At 42.5% G+C, this 19731-nt stretch overlaps 1 protein-coding gene across 7 annotated transcripts; it reads left to right on the top strand.

Moving 5' to 3' along the window:
- Positions 1–1105: 1105 nt before the first annotated feature.
- CREBL2 (cAMP responsive element binding protein like 2) lies at positions 1106–19731 on the top strand. Of its 7 annotated transcripts, none has more exons than XM_074872070.1 (7): positions 1106–1288; positions 11333–11530; positions 12674–12821; positions 16206–16328; positions 16896–17183; positions 18248–18346; positions 19307–19731. In XM_074872070.1, the coding sequence occupies exons 1-4, from the start codon at positions 1274–1276 to the stop codon at positions 16253–16255; spliced, it is 411 nt and encodes a 136-aa protein (XP_074728171.1). In that variant the 5' UTR covers positions 1106–1273; the 3' UTR covers positions 16256–16328; positions 16896–17183; positions 18248–18346; positions 19307–19731. The 7 variants fall into 7 exon arrangements, with proteins under 7 accessions (XP_074728171.1, XP_074728172.1, XP_074728170.1 ...); XM_074872071.1 differs by having other exon boundaries at positions 18248–18450; XM_074872069.1 differs by having other exon boundaries at positions 18248–19731.

Genomic DNA, 19731 nt, shown 5'->3' with positions numbered 1-19731 from the left:
GCTTATAAAAGTGCTTTGTCTCTGCCATCCAGCAAGCACATCCCTCCAAGAGGAAGGTCTGTGATTCAGGGGGAAAATCCCATGACAAAGCCTTTAGCCCTAACAATTGCATGGAAGAGTGATTAAGTCATGGGAAACTCTTGTGAATAGAGTTGCACGAATAAAAAGAAACATGCAGCAACATGAAACATGCCTAGCTTCAGGTTTCACTGCGAACTTGAAACACAGACCGTGTTTACAGAGTTGTTCGCTGGGGTACATGTGTCTTTTGAGCAAGCAGGGGCCTAATTTCAAGGGACCTGGGACACACACACACATGCACCGTTTGGCTTTGCATCAAAACCGCTCAACATTAACGTTTTCTGGTATGAGTTGACATGAAAAGGAGAGGAAACCTGGTGTTCTCAAAGGATAAATCTCAAAGATTCTTCAGATGTGGGGTGGCTTGGCATCGCAGTCCATGTACACTGCACAGCATCCAAGTGACCGGGAAGACTCAGTTCTGTCTGCAGGAACTCGAAGAGCAAAGTAAGGCAAACATAAGCAGAAAACTTGATTTTTTTTTCTTTTCTTTTTTTTTTTTTTTTTTAAATGCTCAAGCCGTTACACGGCCCAGCTCTGTAACAATCCCCAGAGGCTGCCGCGGGGCAGGACTGCAGTCAAGCACACCAGCGAGCTTGGGCACTAGCGGTGGTCACATCAGCAGCAGGAAAGATTGGGGTTAAAATTAGGGCTCGGAGCTCGAGAGAGCCTGTGCGAGCGTCACAACCGACAGTCGCCCTCACGGAGGACGGGAGATAGCGGAGGGCGGGAGGACCAGCCGGCCAGGGCTGAGGAAGACGCCCGACCCTGCTGAAGGGAGGGACGGAGCCCGCCCCGCCGCGGTGAGGCGGGAAGGCCCGCGGAGCCTTCTGGGAAATGTAGTTTTCCCGCCCAGCGGTGCGGGGACCAATCGCCGTGCCGCTCGCCGCCGCGAGGCCTGCTGGGAGTTGTAGTTCATCCCGCCCCCCCAGCTGGGCAGCAACCAGTGGCGGTGTGGCCGGGAAAGACTACACTTCCCAGCGTGCACTGCTTCGCCGCCGCTCCCCTGCCCGCCCAGCGCGGGGCGGGGCGGGAGGCTGTAAACAAACAGGGCGGCGGGCGATGGCGGCGGCCGCGGGCCGTGCTGGGGGATTGTGAGCGTCGGTCGGCGTCGGGGCGAGGGGTAGCGGCTCCCGTGCGCTCCCCGTGGAGGGGCTGCGGCGGTGGTGCGGGGCCGGGGCTGGCGGCACACATGGATGACAGCAAGGTAAGGGGCTGCGGGGCCCGCCCCGGGGGCTGGGGCCGGTTTGGAGCTGAGGGCAACCGGTGAGGCGGCGCGTTGGTGCGGGGAGCCCGGGGAGCCCTCCTGAGCCTGAGGGGTTCAGGCTGCAAGCGGTGTGCAGGTGTGTGGTGTAAACCCCCACAAAATCTCCTGAGAGTTAATAGCTAACTGCGAGTGAGCTGAGTGCTCCTGCTAAAGGTTCTTGAAGTAACCTGTGAAATCGTCTCTTGAAGGCCTCTGGTCGCGGCCGGTAGGACGGAGGGGTTGTCCCCTTCCTTCTCGTCCCTTGCCGCATACAGTGGAGCTACAGCGCTCGGGTGCCGCTTCTGGCTTTTCCTTAAAGCTCCAGGCACGGGCCAAAGGCTGTAGTCTGGTGCAGTGGATCATAGCACCGTGAATTTCGTAGATAAATAGCAACTGTGGACAAATGGTAAGGTACTAGGGTAGGAGCTTGGGTTGCAGCCTTGTAATAGGCGCTGGTGCTTTGATTCTTCCTGCATTTTCTTATGGGAACAGCACAGTGGCATCCCTGAAGGTACAGATCTTCCCTTTAAGCAAACCAAAACATGAGAAGATGCACGAGGAATGCCCCTTCTGCCTGCTTGCACCGGGTTGCCCCTAAAGCAGGACCTGCAGGGCCTCTGTGAGGACTGAGAAAATAACTGCTGTGTTCCCTCAGTGCAGCATTTTGTAACTGAAACTCCTGGTTGAGTTTGGGTATTTCAGCTCTCTAGAGTGGTGGTTATGGTAGTATCCTGGGTTTTGTGCTGGAGATAGCTTAAGGCCCCAAGAGTGAGCTTAAGGTAGGCTGTGAGGCAGCTGTCTTCTGACTTGTAATAAATTCTGAGCTTGGCTTGAGTATTAAAACTGGTCATGTGGTAGTTGTGTGCCTGTGGTACCTTATTTGTTCTCAAGCTACCTGGTTTTCTTCCCGTTTGAATTTTACTAAAACAAAATTGCACTGCCTGTACTGATCCGCCTTAATTCAAAGGGGAAAAAATACTTGATGTAATTTCTTAGGGAATAAATCTAAGAAATTTAGAAGCGTTCAATAATTTGGCAGTATGAAGGATCACAGAATGGATTGTAAGAATATGACGGGTTCGTGGTAACTTGCCAAATTAATGTATATACTGTTTGGTTTTATTGAGGCCTTGTCTGAAAGCTACAAAGGAGGGTGGGGGGAATCTGCATCACTGAAGACAAGCAAATGCTCACAACTGTGAGAACTGCGTGAAAGTTGATGTAATCAGTAGTTAGAAAAGCCAGAAAATTTAATTCTGGAGGCATATACAGTTCGTGAGTATTAGCTGATTTTTATTTCTTTCAGTGTTAAGAACACTTCATTTTTCCTGTATCAGAATTAACTTACTTGTAACAGGTAACTTCTTGTTTTTTTCATTTAAAAAGTAATTTTTGGTCTATTGGTGTGTCTTGTGGAGTCCTGATAATCTGCTTTTTTCTGAACTATTTTTGTATGCATTTACTAAATAAATTAAATCTTTTCACCCAGACAGTAAGACAGGTCTTTGCTCTTTTTTTTTTTCTTAGAAAAATTGATGTTGAGTGAAGAAAAAAAAAAGTGGCATATTTACTCTTCCTATCTTCAGTCTCAAGGACAGTTTCCTAGTATGTTTTTATTTAATATGTGCTGCTGAGATACTTTGTGAAGACAGTGGCATTGAAAAGGGTCCTGCCCAGAGCTACTGGGTGTGGCTGTACCTAAGGAAAGCCTTGAAAGTCTTTGTTACCTCAGCAGGTTTTTCATTAGGTAATAATCTTGGGCCATATCAGATCCTCCTATCTTCTACTGAAAATAGCTGATATTAGTCAGTAAGTGCCTGGTGCTCTGAAAGGCTTTAACTGTAGTTGTTCTGAAGGGCTGTGGTTCCTTTCAGAATGAGTTCGTGAGGCTGCAGGTTGTCCTAAGGTGGCTCTGTTAAGAGCATGTTGCTGTGTCAGGATGAGGTAAGCGCTATTTGTACTTTATTTTATCGCTGGTGTGGTCTTACAGTTTGAGCCAGCGCGTCCTCGAAATCTTCTAGAAGTTCCCCTGAGTCAAGTTTTCCTCCTTATTGAGAGGGTTGGCTGGCCTAATCGGAGAGTCTTATCTGTGAATTGAACGAGTGTGACCGTGAAAGGAATTTCCCTGTAAAAACTGAGATAACTAGTAACTGTTCTATAGCTGCATCCACCCAAATTCAGTGTTTTCCTTCATCTGCATGACATAAAGAATTTAGAATTGGGCTTGCAGGCTGTAATGTTTTCCCTAATTCTTAGGGTGCTATAATTTAGCCTTACCTATTTTGAGAGCCTTAGAAAAATGGTTCATTGTAACATATTTGTCAAAATGGGAAATAAATAATAAGAAATAAAGGGAGAGGTAGAATATCTGAATGTCAGATCTAGAAAAATTTCATGTTCCAGTTCTAAAGGATGTTCTTAAATTATTCACGCAAAAAAACCCCAACCAAAGCCAAAATATGACCTTCTCTTCTTTTGTCTATAGAGCTACTTTGAAACTAGAGCTTGTTCAGATACTGGTCTCACTTCTCCTTGATGGGGTTTGAACTATTGGGTGTGCAAGGGGAAGAGTTTAGTGATGTAGCTGTTCCTTGGCAATTAATCTCAGTTAAAATAAAACTTTTATACCTCTGAAGTGTTTAGACACAGGAAAAAGGAGAAATTCTGTCACTCTGATTTCAGCCTTTATAGGTGAAATTACTTCGTTAGTTTATAAGACTACACATAACATATATTTATTATATACATTGGGAAGCAGGGGGTTTGTATTACAATAAGTATTTTTCATATTTGTGTTGATAAATAACTCTTGTTGATAACTGTTAAAATACAGTTCTACATAGCTAACTGCAATCTTTTGTATTAATTACGTAAGTTTTTATAGGATATGCTATGGCAATATTTATGAGAGTAATTAATGTCTCAGTTTATGGGTAGAAATGAGAAATTAAAAAAATTCATAACAGCAGATCACTTTTGTTATTCCAGTGAAATTAAAAGCAAACAAACAAAAACCAAACCAACAGCAACAAAAAAGGCTGAGGTTGCCCTCTTTTATTACAGATATTCTTGTCCTGTAAGGAAAAGATGGCTTTAGTTTTCAAAAAGTTTAGATGAAATGTATTTTTCTTCAAAAATAATCTGATCTGAGCCAAAACATGAGTAGATTAAGTTTTAAGGAAAAGTGCATTTTGGAGACAATTATTATATTTAAAATGGTATTTTTTAATTTAAAGTGGGATTTTTTGAAAAAATGTATCATGCATCATTCTTAATCTTAGCAGTGGAATGTAGTAATTGATTACTTTTTTACATGGGAATGAAAATTTAGTGAAATGCACCCAACAGCTTTTTAAAATGACTTGCTAATTCAAGGCGGCTACTTATATTTGTTGGATATACAAAGGAATGTAAAAAAACAGGCTTAGGAAAACTTTTTGTTACCCAGTTCTGATGACAAGAAACCAGTCCCCCTTTTTTAAAAGAGTAGATCTCAGTCTCTTGCATATGTTTTAATTCCAGGTTAGTTTCTCAATTTTGAACAGACTGGTTCGTGGTTGTTGGCTTTCTTTTGCTTGTAGATAAATTGCTGCACTCTCTAAATGAAGAAGCAAACTCCTTTATACCTGTAAAACAGTCTGTGGCTGTTGAAAGCTGGCTCTCCAGCTCAGACTGTTTGCTCTTCATCGGGCTAGTCCCAGGGCCTTGCTCAAGGACCTTGGTCTTGAGGTCTGATTATTTCTAAACTTACACAAATTTGCGATGCGTGAAGTGAAAGAAAAACCTTTAAATAGGTACGGTCAGAGTGTTTTCACGTGTTAACTGAGTCTGAAAAATCAAGCCCTCAGATAAGCTGTTCGTATGGGTCATTTATATTTATGGATCGAGCATCTGTCGAAGTCTCGCTCTGGTGTTCATGCAGCCTTCCCCTTTTGGGGGAGCACTTGGTGTTAGGGCAGGGGAAGGCCCACAGCAGCCTGGCTTTGAAACATCAAATACCCAGTCATGTGCGGTCCCAAGGGGAATTTTGCTGGAAGTCATAATTATGGGGATGCAAACATCCCTTGAAGGGAGCGTGGAAGCAAGTCAGAGGTGACATCTTGTGCTTAAAATTGAGAGCTTGATGGGTCTTCGTTGGTGACAGGTCCTCTAGCACGGCTCTGCCTGTGCCCCTCGTGGTTGTGGGTGCCCGGGATCACAAAGAGAGGAGCGATCTCCCAGGTGATCCTGGAATCCACTCTGAGGAATGCTTGAATGCCGCAGCAGGGACTGAGAGCTAGTGCAGAGAGCAAAGCACAGGATCTGTTTTCATAATGACCTCAGCTGTTAACGAGGTGGGTTACTATGTTTTCACCCTTCAGGGCTTTTTCAGAGTATGCAGGTTTGCAAAGTGCTGGAGAATTCTCCCACCCAGGATCATGTCTAAATGTAAAGTGCTCTCATTGCTTCTTGCTTGGAAATATAAACCCTAAATAGCTTTGGTTATAATTTGAGATGGGCAATTTCAACTCATCAAATGTTGTAACAAGTTGCTGCTCAGTATCGCTCAGATGACACATCAGCTTTCTCACGTTTGCAATGAGTGTGTGAAATGGATGAGCTTAAACCCTATAGAACAGCTAGAGCATTTTTATTTAATAATTGCAGCAGGCTAGGAGGATACATGTGGTGGTGTTAGTTGAACAACCCTGTTGCCTGTTTGGAGCTCTAACAGAGAGAGGTTTAAAGAAGTGCCAGGGTTCTGTTAGTGTGAACTGGGAGAATGCTTGTGGCATGTTGGTGGCCGTGCTTCCAGACATGAGGCCGTAAGTCCTTCCTCTGGGGAAGAGGAGGACTCGCCTGCTGAGTGGTGAGGTTTCATCTGTGTGATTGCTGATTCCTGCCCTGCACCTTAACGCTCACCCATCTTGACTTGGGGATGCCTGCGTAACCCTTTATGAAAATTTGATATTTATTCCTAGCTTATACTTTTTTTAAAATAGGCATTTCAGCAAAGATAGTGTTCTTTACACATCTGTGCTAAAGATTACATTCTTAGTCTACTAATTGCTTTGTATGATTAAAGTTTTAGGATTCATTTCTGTTGACATATCTGCTTAAGACTTAAAAGTGTTTGCTCACTAAATAATATCTTACATTTTTGGATCATTATCGAATGCATTTTTTCTGCCAGTGAAAGTTAACTAAATAATCTGTGTTAAGCATATAAAATGTCATGCAGTGGAGGAATAACCAGCATGAGTTTTATATGGCTACTGCGAATGGTATGCTGTGATTTAGCAGATCAGGTAACTTCATCTTTATTAGGAGACTTGTGACCAACTTCATTTGATTACTGGTTTTGAGAAAGTGTTTGCAGGCATGAATAGATGCCTCCCCCCTATACCGTAATGAATGCAGTGTTTAGATTTTATTTCTTGCTAATCATTTTAATAGTTTTATATAAATTCTGTAGATGATCATCAGTTCCGTGCTAAGTTAAATTCTGCAGACCTATACCTTCAGCCACTGATGCAACCAGGAGATGATTCCCTGAGCTGGATCTCAAGTACTGGTTGATGGAGCATGTAAGAGCTACTTGTTTATCTGTGAATAAACTGAGAACTGCTGGAAGATGCTGAACTGGTCAATGCAATCAGCACTGCTGGTCAGTGCTTCAGATAGTATTGTTTTAATCTGCCAAATTGGTCAAAACCTGCAGATGTCACCGTGAGGCCAGCTTTATCACAGTCTTCTATCCAAGTGTGAATGCTAGGAGCCATATTATGCACGCATCTTCTTAAGGAGGACCTCTCCATCACACAATCTGGCAGTGCTTCTGGAGAGATCTACTGAATCCCTCTAATAGAAAATCCAGAAATCTGAGGGCTTTTTCTATATCGGGGCAAGTCATTGCAGCTATTTCCAATTCCAGATCAAATAATTTTGTACCTGAAACTGATGCCAGACAAGAATGATGTTATGGTCCAAGTACTGCATTAAAAAGGGAGGGAATTATGTTCTATTTTCTGAAGTCCGAGTGACCTGAAATAGCAGCTTGGTCAGATTTCTGACAAATGTGTGTCATTATTAATATTTTTTCTGACAAATTTCATGATGAAAGTTGTTCTGGGTCTTGATTTCATATGACTCCCTGAACAAAACCAGATCCCTACTGCTAAATGCTAATAGATCACATCTCTTTATAAACTTTGGAGGAATACAAAGGGAATAAAGAATGTTTGCTTGCTTGTTTTTTCTTGGTCTGCTGCCATGTTCAACATCAACTAGCACTTCTGCTTTGTCTTCTTTCTGTCACATCAGCATAGCAACTGAGTAGGCAAACATGACTAGAAGCCAGGGAGATATGGTAATGTGGGATGGTGGCAAAGGATTTATCGGGCCTTTTTTTTCCCCAGCTGGGTTGTTTAAGGTTACAGCAGGAACTTCTAAATATTGGTGAGAAAAAACTTAAAGATGCAATGTTTGATTAAATTGCTTCCCTAACTAGTTGTGCAGGGTGATGACTAGCTGTATGGTGAACTCCAGTTCAGGAGCCACGAAGACAGGTATGAGTCTTTGAGGATGGTGTGAAGGCAGATTATTAGGGCCTTACTGCTTAAAGTCAGAGTTAAAAGGGAAGGAAGCTTTTAATTATTTCCATAGTCCTGGTGGTTAGAGCATTGGCAAGCAATGACCCAAGAGCTACAAGCCTTTTTCCTCCCAGAAGAGAGCTTGTGTGCAGGGCTTTCCAAAGATCTTGGGGGAGAGAGAGCAATTAGTACAGCGATCTGTAGAAAGCTCTCTACAGGGACTAAAGGGAAAGCAGTTAATTGATAATGGTGGATCCAAGATGCATTTGCAATGTGCGGAGCGGTCTACACCAGCGCCTAATTTCAAGTGCCTGCAACTGTTTTATGTCCACATCTCTAGATCTGTCCATAAAAATATGCCTTTAAACTCAGAGTATATGAGCTCATTTGATACCGTATTAGTGTAAAGATCCATTCTCCCTTGCCCTTTTCTGTGTTGATGTGACCCCTGCCTTAAAAAAAGGCACCAGCTGCCTATAAACATACACAAGATGTTTTAAAATAACAGGACCTTAAAAAGAAATCATTCTGTGAGATTGTGGTGTTGGATGAATTTAACTGCTGTGAAGCTGTGCTGCTTGCAAGTGCTTTTCGTCGCCATTGCCTACCCAAGGTGCTGGCTGTGGAAAGGTTGGGTGCTATTTGCTAGTAGCTTTAACTTTGCTGGTTGTGAGAAACAGTGTGGTAGCAACTATTCACCTGCCTGACATTGTGGTGAAAGGGCACGGCTGGGACTAAGGCTCGAGTTATTTTGTTTGTGCGGCAGCATGGGGTGTGTTGGGACTCTGACCTTGGGTGCTAACTCACTCTTCTAAGAGGGTCAGAACTCAGAGTGGCAAAGGTCTTTTAAGAGAGCTGGAGTGTATGTCTCTACAAGACCTTATCTAGCTCTTGAATTCAAAGATTTGCTTTAAACTACCTTGCACTGGCACAGAAGAGCCTCAGGTGCTAAAAGCCTTTGAGAACTGAAGTACTTTGGCTGTAGCATGTAATGTAATATCCAAAAATCTTTCAAGTGCAAGTAATAATAGGTAGCAAATTGTGAGTGCCTACAGCTCCTCCTGGGAAGACTGTGAGTATTTCTAACTCCTGCTGAGCTAGGAATACAGATCACACCACGCATAAATGTAAGCGTGGTCCCGTGAGAGGACAGAGCCGTGCTTGTCATGCCTGGAAGTGGACAGTCACTTTCCTTTCTTTGGAGCTTCTTTTCCCCTTGGCCATGGCTGGTTAGTTTTATCTACCTCAGTGAATATCGTACCTGAACTAGAAGATTTTAATGAGAGCACCTTGGTGGAGGGAACGAATTATCAAACTGTATTCAGCAGTTCAAATGTAAAAGAGCTTGATTTTTTTTTTCTTTGCTTTTCTGAATGTGTTTGTTTCATTATCACTAGATGTCCATTAAGTACTTTCTGTTCCTCCATTTGCTTATGGTAGGCAGTTACTCCTGAATAAATTAGGAGAGGCAATATATAGAGGGTAGGATTATGTTGGCATGTGACTGTTGACTCGCTTTCCAAAGAAAGAATAGGCTCAATTGTATGATCCTTTTTTTCCCTTCTTTCTAGCACATCAGTTCACTATGTTATTGTTTTTGTTGCAGCCTGCTAAGTTTATAGAACAAGTGACTTCTTTGAATGTCAAAGCCAACTTACTTTGTGGCATCACACAGTAAAAAGTGCTTTTTTTTTATGATGAACTCTGATATTTTGATCACTGCCTATTAGAAAAAGTCACATCTGTGTGCAATATGGTGAAGCACTAAGCCAGCAGTGAAATTCTTGTATGTAGGGGTGTGTGTGTGAGGTGTGTTTCTCCACACCCCCTCCATTCAAACAGTGTGGTCAGAATGCAAATAAAGAGAAGTCCTCACTTCAGAGAGGAGATGGAGGTGCATAGCTGATGTAATGTTTACAGGGTGATACTACCCAATGGCCAGTGTACTCAGTTTCAGACCATATTTAAGACTTTCTTGTGCCATGCTCTCATGTTAGGAGTAACATATTTGGGTGGGGAAGTATAGAGTAAATACTGAGGAAACTAATCCCTTTTTTTTTTTAATTTATAGCAAGAGAAACTTTCAGACCTGTAAAAAAGGAGCCACAAAGAAGGGAAAACGATTGCAAAATCAGCGCTCTATAGGACAAGAAACTGGAGGGTTACATTTCTACAAGGGAGATCTAAATTAGGCACTGGGAGAGTTGAACACTGGGATAGGTTGCATGAGGACGACAGTTTTCTGAGGAGACAGTTTTCTAGGCTGTGTAATAATGTTTTGAAAGTAAACATGGCCAGAGTGGTTAGGTACAACTGGAGTAGAGACAGCAGAAGTAGGACTCTGTGTAACTGAGTGTCCTGTTTTGTAAAAATCCTCAGAAGATTCCTTTGAAAGAAGCTGGGACTGAGGAAGCTCAGGTCGCTAGTGAATAATTCTGACAAGTTTCATCTTTAGTGTAGGCTGAAACTGTGGTCACTTCATTGCACCAAAACTAAGTTTTGGATTCTATTGATATATAAATTTTTTTTTCTTCCAAATTAAAGCGTCAAACTCCATAATATAATATTTCTAGAGCTGGCAAGTATTAGGGCAGGGGTTGTTGGTAATATTAAAACAGTTTCACTACAAGTTGACTACCATCTCTGTCTCCTCAGTGTCCCAGATATTCTCCTAGATATCTGAAGTAGTGTGTCTGGTTCTGGGCTCCCCAGTACAAGAGAGAAATGGAGCCACTGGAGAGAATCCAGCAAAAGGCCACTAAGATGATGAAGGGACTGGAACATCTCTCCTACGAAGGAAGGCTGAGAAGGCTGGGGCCATGTAGCCTAGAGAAGAGAAGGCTCAGGGGATCTCATGTACAAATACCTGATGGGGAGGGTATAAAGAAGATGGAGACAGGCTCTCTTCAGAGGTACCCAGTGCCAGGACTGGAGACAGTGGGTGCAAACTGGAAGACAGGAGGGTCTGTCTGAACATCAGGAAATGCTTTTTTACTGTGAGGGTGACTGAGCACTAACAGGTTGCCCAGAGGACTAGTGGAGTCTTCCCCCTTGGAGATATTCAGAAGCCATCTGGACATGGTCCTGGGCATGCAGCTCTAGGTGGCCCTGCTTGAGCAGGGGGCATTGGACCGGGTGACTGCAGAGGTCTCTGCCAACCTCAACCGTTCTGTGGAGCTCCTCCAAATCAGATTAGTAGCATTTACAATAGGACTGCTTAAACACCCACTTCGCTCTGAAGTCATATCCCTCCCTTTTGTTTTTGATGCCGTCATTGAAAACTTCATACCTCAGCCCCCTTATTTCCTCTGTTGCTCCAGAATCAGTGAAAGTGTACACAAGATTTTCTACTTGAGACACCTAGTAGGCACGATGACATGGTTACAGCATTACCTTTGCAGAACAGGATCTTTACTGTACCCTTCCTTTCCAGGTGGTTGGAGGCAAGGTAAAGAAACCAGGCAAGCGGGGTCGTAAACCTGCCAAAATAGACTTGAAGGCAAAACTTGAAAGAAGCCGTCAGAGTGCGAGAGAGTGCAGAGCCAGGAAGAAGCTGAGGTACCAGTACCTGGAAGAGCTGGTTTCAAGCAGGGAACGAGCCATCTGCGCGCTCAGAGAAGAGCTTGAAATGGTAAGAAACTATTATTTAACCTAACCCTCAATATTGTGTGGGACCTGTCCTCGTGGACATTTGTTCTTGAAATCACTGTAAGAGTGGGATTTGGCCAGCCCTAAGGTATCAAAACATCAGTAACAGATGCATTCAGCTGTTTGCCTGCTTTGCGTGTTGAATACGAACCTCGTGTCGCAAGTTACGCACTGGTATTGAACTGGAAGCAAGCAAAGAAAGTGCCATTGCAGATGAGTCTGTTCTCTTTTGAAGTGTTTGTTTTGGAAAACCTCTGACAGAGGTAGAAAGAGATAAAATGTGGAAGGAGATGTGTTAAATAAAATATCAAGGGGAAACATACATCCACAGTGTGTCATTGCTTCCCACAGACCTTTGTCTCTGTCGGGGAGGTTGATTCTTGCAGCATATTCTCTGTGTAGATGGTTGCACAGCTGTCCTGTGTTCCAGCATGTATAAGATGGGTGTCTTGGCCAAATAAGCTGCATTAACTGAAGAGAATGTTTCATCTGGAAGTACAGACTCAGCTCCTCGGTGATACTGCGATGAAATTTCACTGGCGCTGAGGATATTGCCTTGACCTTGCGTTAGGCTTGTTTGAATAGGCGGGGCTTATCGCCACAAGCGAACAGGATTAGGATTGGGTGGAAGGTCAGCCAACTGACCACAGGTTTTTTGGTGCGCTTCGGGGTTTGCCAACGAGGAATTTAAGATGTGGGAACTAGGAATAAGGCACATGTGCTGTAACTGTGCCTTGCACGATCAGAAAAGACCTTTTACTAGTCAATCAGCCCCAGAGTCATGTGAAATACTTGTTTTTAATAGGCCATGAACTGGAACGGTATTCTGGCATGCCAGCAGCGAGAAAATGCACAAAGTGTTCCATGTTGTTTAATAATTACAGTATTGTGCCTAGTCCTGCCACTGAGTAGCAGTTTAGTGACTGAAACAGGATTTACTGAGGCCAGGTATGCAACCATGGACATGTGCTTAGCTCATTAGTGTGCTGCAGTTTTGTGAGAGGCTTCAGCCCAATAAATTCAAACCTTAAATGAATAATACCGGAAGGTAAAGATTACAGCTCTGTTTTGTCTGCTAATGTGATCCTGGCAGTTTGCTAATGCCTAATGTGTTTGCATATTTCAGTACAAGCAGTGGTGCATGGCGATGGACCAAGGGAAAATCCCCTCTGAAATAAAAGCCCTGCTAACTGGAGAGGAGCAAGGCAAAGCACAGCAGAACTCAACCAAACTTGCCAAGGCTGGGAAGACAGAAGCAAACAGCAGCAATCCCTGTAAGTATCCAGCCTGGGATTAATTCCTATTTTGTTACATCTTTTGTGGTGTAGGAGGATGGCTGTGGTGTGGGAAGAAACATCAGGATGTGCTTTTGGGCACAAATAGTTGATTGAGGCAAAGAGCTTAGTGGGTGGTACAAAGACTTTGTGTAATGTTTACATGGACAACACAGAAATTACACTAGCTAGGAAGCGGGGCAGTTACTTTAACAGAAGACTCAATCTTTGTGTTTCACCGAGGCCTGTGAAGACCTGAGACCTTAATCTTTTACAGCATTTTCTGTTTTCCTAGTGCACGGTAAATGGAGCACATAAAACATAATTGAATTTTTGAAACTCCATCAAGAAAACATTATTCTAGCTGCAAGCACTCAAAAGTGAGAAATGCTGGACTTGGGATTTCCTATAGAGTCTTCTTTCTGCCTCATCTGTGCTTGTCCAGGGAGTGAAATAAGGTTCTTCTGGGAATTGAAAGGTGAAAAGATCACGTGATATTAAGTCTCATTCCTGATACGTACACGCAAAGGAACAGAGTTAAGGCATAGCAGGGGTGATTCTGTATCTCATAGTCTAATTTTGTAATATGTCATGCTACAGTTTAAATTCCACTTGACTGTAAATTTTTTTTTTAGAATAGGAAGACCTAGTTTTATGTTTTTAGGAAACAACATGAAAACCACACTTGTAACTGTAACAATCTTCCCCCACGGTGCATCATTCACAGGAGGCCAATGCAGAACCTTCCGCACTGCAGCAGAGATAGCTTGGTAGCTAGCAGAAGAATGCTGTTGTGAGAGAAGTGGATGCATCCCCAGAGGCAGGGGGAAGGATCCCAGTCCGCTGGCTTCTCTTTGCTCCTCCCCACATGAAACTCATTGATCGTGGTGTTCCTAAGCCTGCATGGAGTGGGGCTCTTGGGGTAATAGGTGTTTATGTAAGCGGAGCCTTGTTCTTCCTTTCTCTACACCACCCTCCCCAAATACAGCTATGGCAGCTTTTGGGCATTCCCAGTAAGAAATGGGGGCTGCTTTCGTGTCGGAGCCCAGAATTAGACTGGCTTCGTGGTCAGTAGTTACGTGGTTGGTAACCGTTGTGGGAGTCTGAGAGGATCTCGTAACAGCTTTGCTAAAGCCAAATGGAGTTCTGTAGGTCAAGGAGAAGGAACTGAATCAAAAGCTTTCAGTAAGAAGATTTATAGTAATGTAATTTGTAACCTAAATAAAGATGTTGCTCTTAACATCCTTTTATAATGCAGTATGTCTTTTATGTTATCGGGACTCTTAGAGAGGCACTAGGTATATTCCCTGCTTCTGCCCATACCTCTTTTGCAGGATTTTGCAGGATTTTTCCCACCCCCCCGTGCTCCTGGTGAGATAGTCAAAGCATGTCTCTTCATTCCCACAGTGGCACAGCTGCCATCTCCTCCTGCCCGTCGTGCCCTGCTGTCTGTCTGTATCTACCTACACTTTGGGCCCTGATACCTTTCTAGACAGCAACTTAATGTGAATTCTGCTGTGCTGCCCTGGCTTCCCAGCCAAAGATAATGCCAAGAACTGGTAGCAAGAACAACAAGTTGCATCAGTTCTGTTTTATGATGAGAGGTGATGGCAAAAGGCTTGTGGGCTGATTTACTCATCCCAGATATTGAGAGAGAACCTGCCACTTTCCTTAGACCCCTCTTTCTCCTGTACATGCTTTTGGCATTTATATGATGCAATGTGGAGATTGGAGCTCTTGGGATTTTCAGTGGGGGTTTTGCTGGCTTATTCTCGGTTTTGTTTGTGACAATGTCTTTCTCTGTATTTTATGAAATGCATGGAACGCTTTTTAATCTTATGTTTTTTTCTTTGTTTCATAGAATAAATATTATAATGAATGACTTCGCTAGACTGAATGTTGCCTTCTTTTTATTGAACTAATTGGGTCTGTTTAGCATTATCTCAATTCAGAATTAGTCAAAAGCACTGGAAATAATAAAGTGCCATATTTCAGTCTACAGCACAGTTGTTTTCAGAATTCCATTCTGAGCACTCATCTATTAATCCTTAAGGCATGGTTTTAAGTTTATTCTCTAGACCCACCACACATGTACTTAGTTAGCAATTGCTAGAAATGTTGCATAGACATGGAAAGCTATTATGAAATGTTATGTAACACTGAAGAGGAGATGGGGAGGATATGAGGGTTCCCCTCTACCCTGTATTTTAAGCTCCAAACTGCAGTTTGTCCTGAAAGATAGCAACAAAGCCAAACCCATAAGTTTGGGGATTTTTGCCTGTGTTGAATGCTTGCCTGTCCTTTTTCTGGATTCTCTGGAGAAAAAAAACTGAACTAGGCCAGCTGTCCAGAACTACACTCTGGGAACCTTGCAGTTGGATTTGTAACATGATCATGCCAGAGGTGTAATATATTATTTTTGGTTAGAATTAGACTTACACGGTCTAGTTTCAAATGCAAACTATGCATTGTAATTAAACATATAGTTGAAATGTTATGTGTATACTTAAGTGTCTTTCTGAATCAGGGATGTAGAAAACATGCAGAGGAGTTACAGTATGCGTGACCAGAACAGCTTCACTCAGCACTAGGTAATGTGACAAACGCAGCTCTGATCTCACTAGAAATACCCTACTTGCTTTCTTCCCTCCACTCTTTCTTTGTTTCATTTTCTGCGATTCCAAACAAGAAACTTTTATGGAGGAAACGGAGAGTTGGAATTTCTCATTGTGATGAGCAACAGTTTTCATCTGTTCCCCGTCAGAGTGGCTCCTGCTTCTTGGCTTAGCCAGCAGTTGGCATTACAGGACTGTGTTTGGCAAGCCTGGGCCCAGCTCTGTGGCACAAATAGTGGCATCCATGTTCTAACAGGTTTTTTGTGCTTCATGCAGATGGGAGAGAAGGCTTGTTACAGCCTACATCATCTTAAACTGCTTCCTTGTTTGTCCTGCGAGTCAAAATATGTGTGACAGAGAGGCTCTAACCGCAATTTTCCGACCTGCTCTAGATGCCATAATTAATTACAAAATGTAGGATCTCCAGCAACAATAATTAGATGATTTCTGTGGTTCTGTGGCTTCCATCACGTGGCAGATTGTGCTATGTTATAGATGTTCTGGCCTTAGATGGATCTCCGGGAATCCTTATTTTGGAGTTTGAAGTTTAGCAGTTTCCCCTGAAAACAAAGAGAAATGTTTGTGGTTCGTGCTCATTTGATACTCTAATTCTTACAGTCTTCATCCACATTGAGGTGGCTCCTAGAAGTGATACAACCAGGTCCTCTGACTAGGAGTCTCATATAGTACCCTAAATAATGGGGGATGGTGTAGTCTTACCCTCATTTTGTGCAACATGGGTTCAGCCTTCCACCCATTTCTCCTGCAGTGAGTGTGTGCAGCTGGTTCTCTCTCACAAACACTGAAGAAAGGAAATAAGCCTGGAAATGCTTCATTTTCCCACTTGCCATGGAAATCTAGTGGTCAGCTAGAACCATTTGCCCAGCTAAAGGTGGGTATCTCATGGAAACTATCCACAGTCTTCAAAAAAAAAAATGCTGTCTGTAGTATTTGGTGCTAAAAACAATGCTAGAACTGTTACAGTAAGGTGTAATAAGGCTGAACTCAATTGATGCTGATGGAGTAAGCACTGTACAGTTATATTAATCCTTTTGGAGAATGTAACCCAAGGATTTACCAGATAGTGAAAACTTCATAAGAAAAACATGCAATAAGTCATGTCTTTTTCATATGCTGTGAGCATAGAATCCTGAAAAATGAAGTGGATACATCTAATCGACTTGTCAGTTAACTGAGAACATTTTATATTTATATGTAAAAAAATAAATAAAAATCAGTCTGCTTTCATAATCTGATAACAAAAAGTGTTTGTCAAAGAATCTATATTCTATTAAGTGTGTTTCAAAAGACTATTATATGAGAGGCGTTTGGTTTTTTTTTTAATGTATTAGATAAATTTCAAAAAGCTTTTCTCTTTCTTGACAGCTGAAACCTGACTAGCCTTGTGAGAGTGCCTGTGACTGACTTGTTTTTCCCTTTTTTCCCTTCTACATTTTAGGGTGAAGATTAACCTACATCAATAACAAATCTAGTTCTTCCTGGCATCCCGTGAAGAGATGGAGAAGATCTGGCATCATAGTTCCATTTGCTACTTTTCAAGAAATTATAATCTCTATAATTAGCTATAAAATGACTGTTAATATAAGGACTAAATGTTTGAGACTAATCTAAAAATGCAGAGAAATCAGAGGAAAAACTGAAATAAGAACCATAGTCCTTCTCATTGTGCTTAAGAGTTGCCGCATGAGTGGCAGAGGATCGGCTGATGTAGAAATCCCTGGTGTAGGTAAGCAAGGCAAAACACCAGCTTGTGAGTCTCCTGCTATTAGTGTCGCTGAGTATTAATTTTTTTGTAAGTTATATCACTAACTGAATTTCTTGTATGACTATGAATTTGTAGAGGAAACAGAAGCTTTTAATCTGCAGTAAAATCTGAGGTATCCTGTACTGAATAGCATACCAGTGGGCTAAAATTCAGCTGATGCTGTATTTATGGAATGTATAGATTTGTATATGTGGATATAGAATTTGTAGTGTCAGTTCTAGTCATTGCCTTAAGCGATTTCTGCAAAGGCTGCTGCTTGATATTATTTATACCATTATTTGTATTTTCTTTATCTTACTTTAAATTGTAACTAGAAAATGCTGTCATTGTTCAGCTAATGATTTTCAGCAACACTTCATTAAAAAAAAACAAAAAACAAAAAACCCTAAACAACTGACTTGCAGTTTCTCTTTCTCCTCCATAAAAAGCACTTGGGAGGTGGAAGCTTTGCTTCCATAACTAGTGCAACGTTAGCCCTGGTCTTTTCTGTGTCTGCCTGTAACTTGTGACTGGCTTAATGCTGCTCACACTAACTGCTGTTTCAAGCAGTTCTTGTGTATGATCTCTCTGGAGTAAGGTGGGTAATGGTGACGATCTTAACTGTGCTGCAGCTGACAAGTATTCTGATGATGAGATAATTTTGTGAGTAAACGACTACCAGTGGATTATAAAATGTGCGTTTTCATGAGGCAGGCAGTTCGCTGTGAACAGAAATAGCTTGCTATGAGAGGTGACTTTTTCCATCTTTCTTACGGCAACTTTCAAAATACATTTTGATCAAGTTATACAGTGCTGGCGAGAGCAGTGCTGCTCCTGTGGTAGAGCATGCCAGCAGTGTCCTCCATCCTCACCGTTTCCATACTGTGAATGCCTGCTGATGTAAGAACAATTCTTTCCTACTCCCTATCAAACGTAGATCCTGCCGTGTTGCTAGGTCAGTGTTTTCTGATTTGCATTTCTGGTCTTTTTCTTTCCTCTCCCCTTTGAAGTCTACTTTTTGTTGTGCGTTCCTTTTTTCCCTACAGAAAAAGAGTCTTCTGTGAATCTCCTTTCTTCCCCAAGCGGCCTGGCAGCTATTTTCAAAAGCTGTCAAGGGTTCCTTTTCCAGAGAACTACATGAAAACGTGAGTTATTCTGCCGTTTCTCTCTGCACGCATGCTGTACCACACCCACCAACTTGCACTGAGTACCCACCCGTCTTGCATTTTAATCTCTCGCCAACATTGGTGTAAGTACCCCGTCTGCATTGCAAGCTCTTAGTATCATCACCCTTTGTAGCTCAGGACCCACTTCTTGTTTCTCTGCATAGTCTAGTGGAAGCTGTACTGATACCAGCTCACCCCGGAGCAGTTTTTAGCTTGTTCAAGTGTTGTTCTGTTCAGCTGTGTGATCAGGAGGAAGGCGACGCTGTTAGCAGCCAGTGATGATACCATTGCCCAAGTGTAGATGTTGGGCGTGTGTTCTGCTACTCACAAAGTTGTAAGTCTTCTTTCCCTTGAAACATTGAGATTTAGATAATTCTGTTACTTGTATTTTGGTAAAATTCAAGGTTGCCCAGCATTTTCACCAGTGACAGTGTTTTTGAACAAAAGAGCAAGTTCAGCTTGAGTTTATGTACCTGAAATGCTCCGTGGAGCTGGGGAGGAATTAATTTGTGAGAGGGAAAATTTTGGCCCGAGGGCCTTTACCTCGTGAACATCAGCCAGAAGAGGTTTCATTGAAGTAAATAGAATAACAGTGTTTGTTTTCCATTTAAACCCTGTCTGGGTTCTCAGATGGAGATACCGCCATGATTTCTGATCAGCTAATTACTCTTGTGTCAATTATTTGTGTAAACCTTCTCAAGGTGATAGCTGGCTCACGCTGCAGGGATCGATTGATGAGAACAGAGCGTGTTACCATTCTCATGTCAGCAAGCTGCATTTCTCATGACTTTATTCTCAGGGTTTCCTGCCTTCCAAAATAAAATAGCAATTAGCTTTTTAATTACTAGTATACCAATGGAACCAAAGTGGATTGCTCCGGGTGTTTGAGAAACAGCCAATTAACTACTTCGGCTTTCTTGATCTTGTGTCTTTTTGCAGTAGCTGCTCAGTGTTGTCATCGTTTCAATCCAATGCCACTAAAGGAGTGGCATTGTTAATGAAGCTGATACTGTCTACACACACTGGCAGATAAAAAAGGCTGACTGACAGCTGGAGAACGATGATAAAGGTTGTCTGTTTTAATCCCTCTGCCGTGAACTTCTCTCGTGGAATGAGCACAGTTGCAGTTCTGTGGATGTATTAATAAAAAAAAACGTAGGCAGAATGATGAATGGCCTCTTGTGATGGCTTGCATTCACCCTGCATTTTTTTTAAATCGTGCTCTTTGCATGAAATGAGTCCTGTAAACAAAACAAATGTGCCTATTATTAACAGCTTTGCCTTGGTCTGTCAGAAATACTATCACCAGCTGTAACTTTAAATATCACCGGTTAACATGGATTAAAATGATTGTTACTGTAAAA

Source organism: Strix uralensis, chromosome 5, assembly GCF_047716275.1.
Source record: "Strix uralensis isolate ZFMK-TIS-50842 chromosome 5, bStrUra1, whole genome shotgun sequence".
NCBI lineage: Eukaryota > Metazoa > Chordata > Aves > Strigiformes > Strigidae > Strix > Strix uralensis.
This window is presented reverse-complemented; position numbering and strand designations above follow the sequence as displayed.

Bases quoted from the DNA above. Each gene is read 5' to 3' on its own strand.
- CREBL2 (XM_074872070.1), top strand. The intron at 11,531-12,673 runs GTAAGAAACTAT...TGCATATTTCAG, and splicing joins TCAGAGAAGAGCTTGAAATG to TACAAGCAGTGGTGCATGGC. The intron at 12,822-16,205 runs GTAAGTATCCAG...TTTCTCCTGCAG, and splicing joins AGCAAACAGCAGCAATCCCT to TGAGTGTGTGCAGCTGGTTC.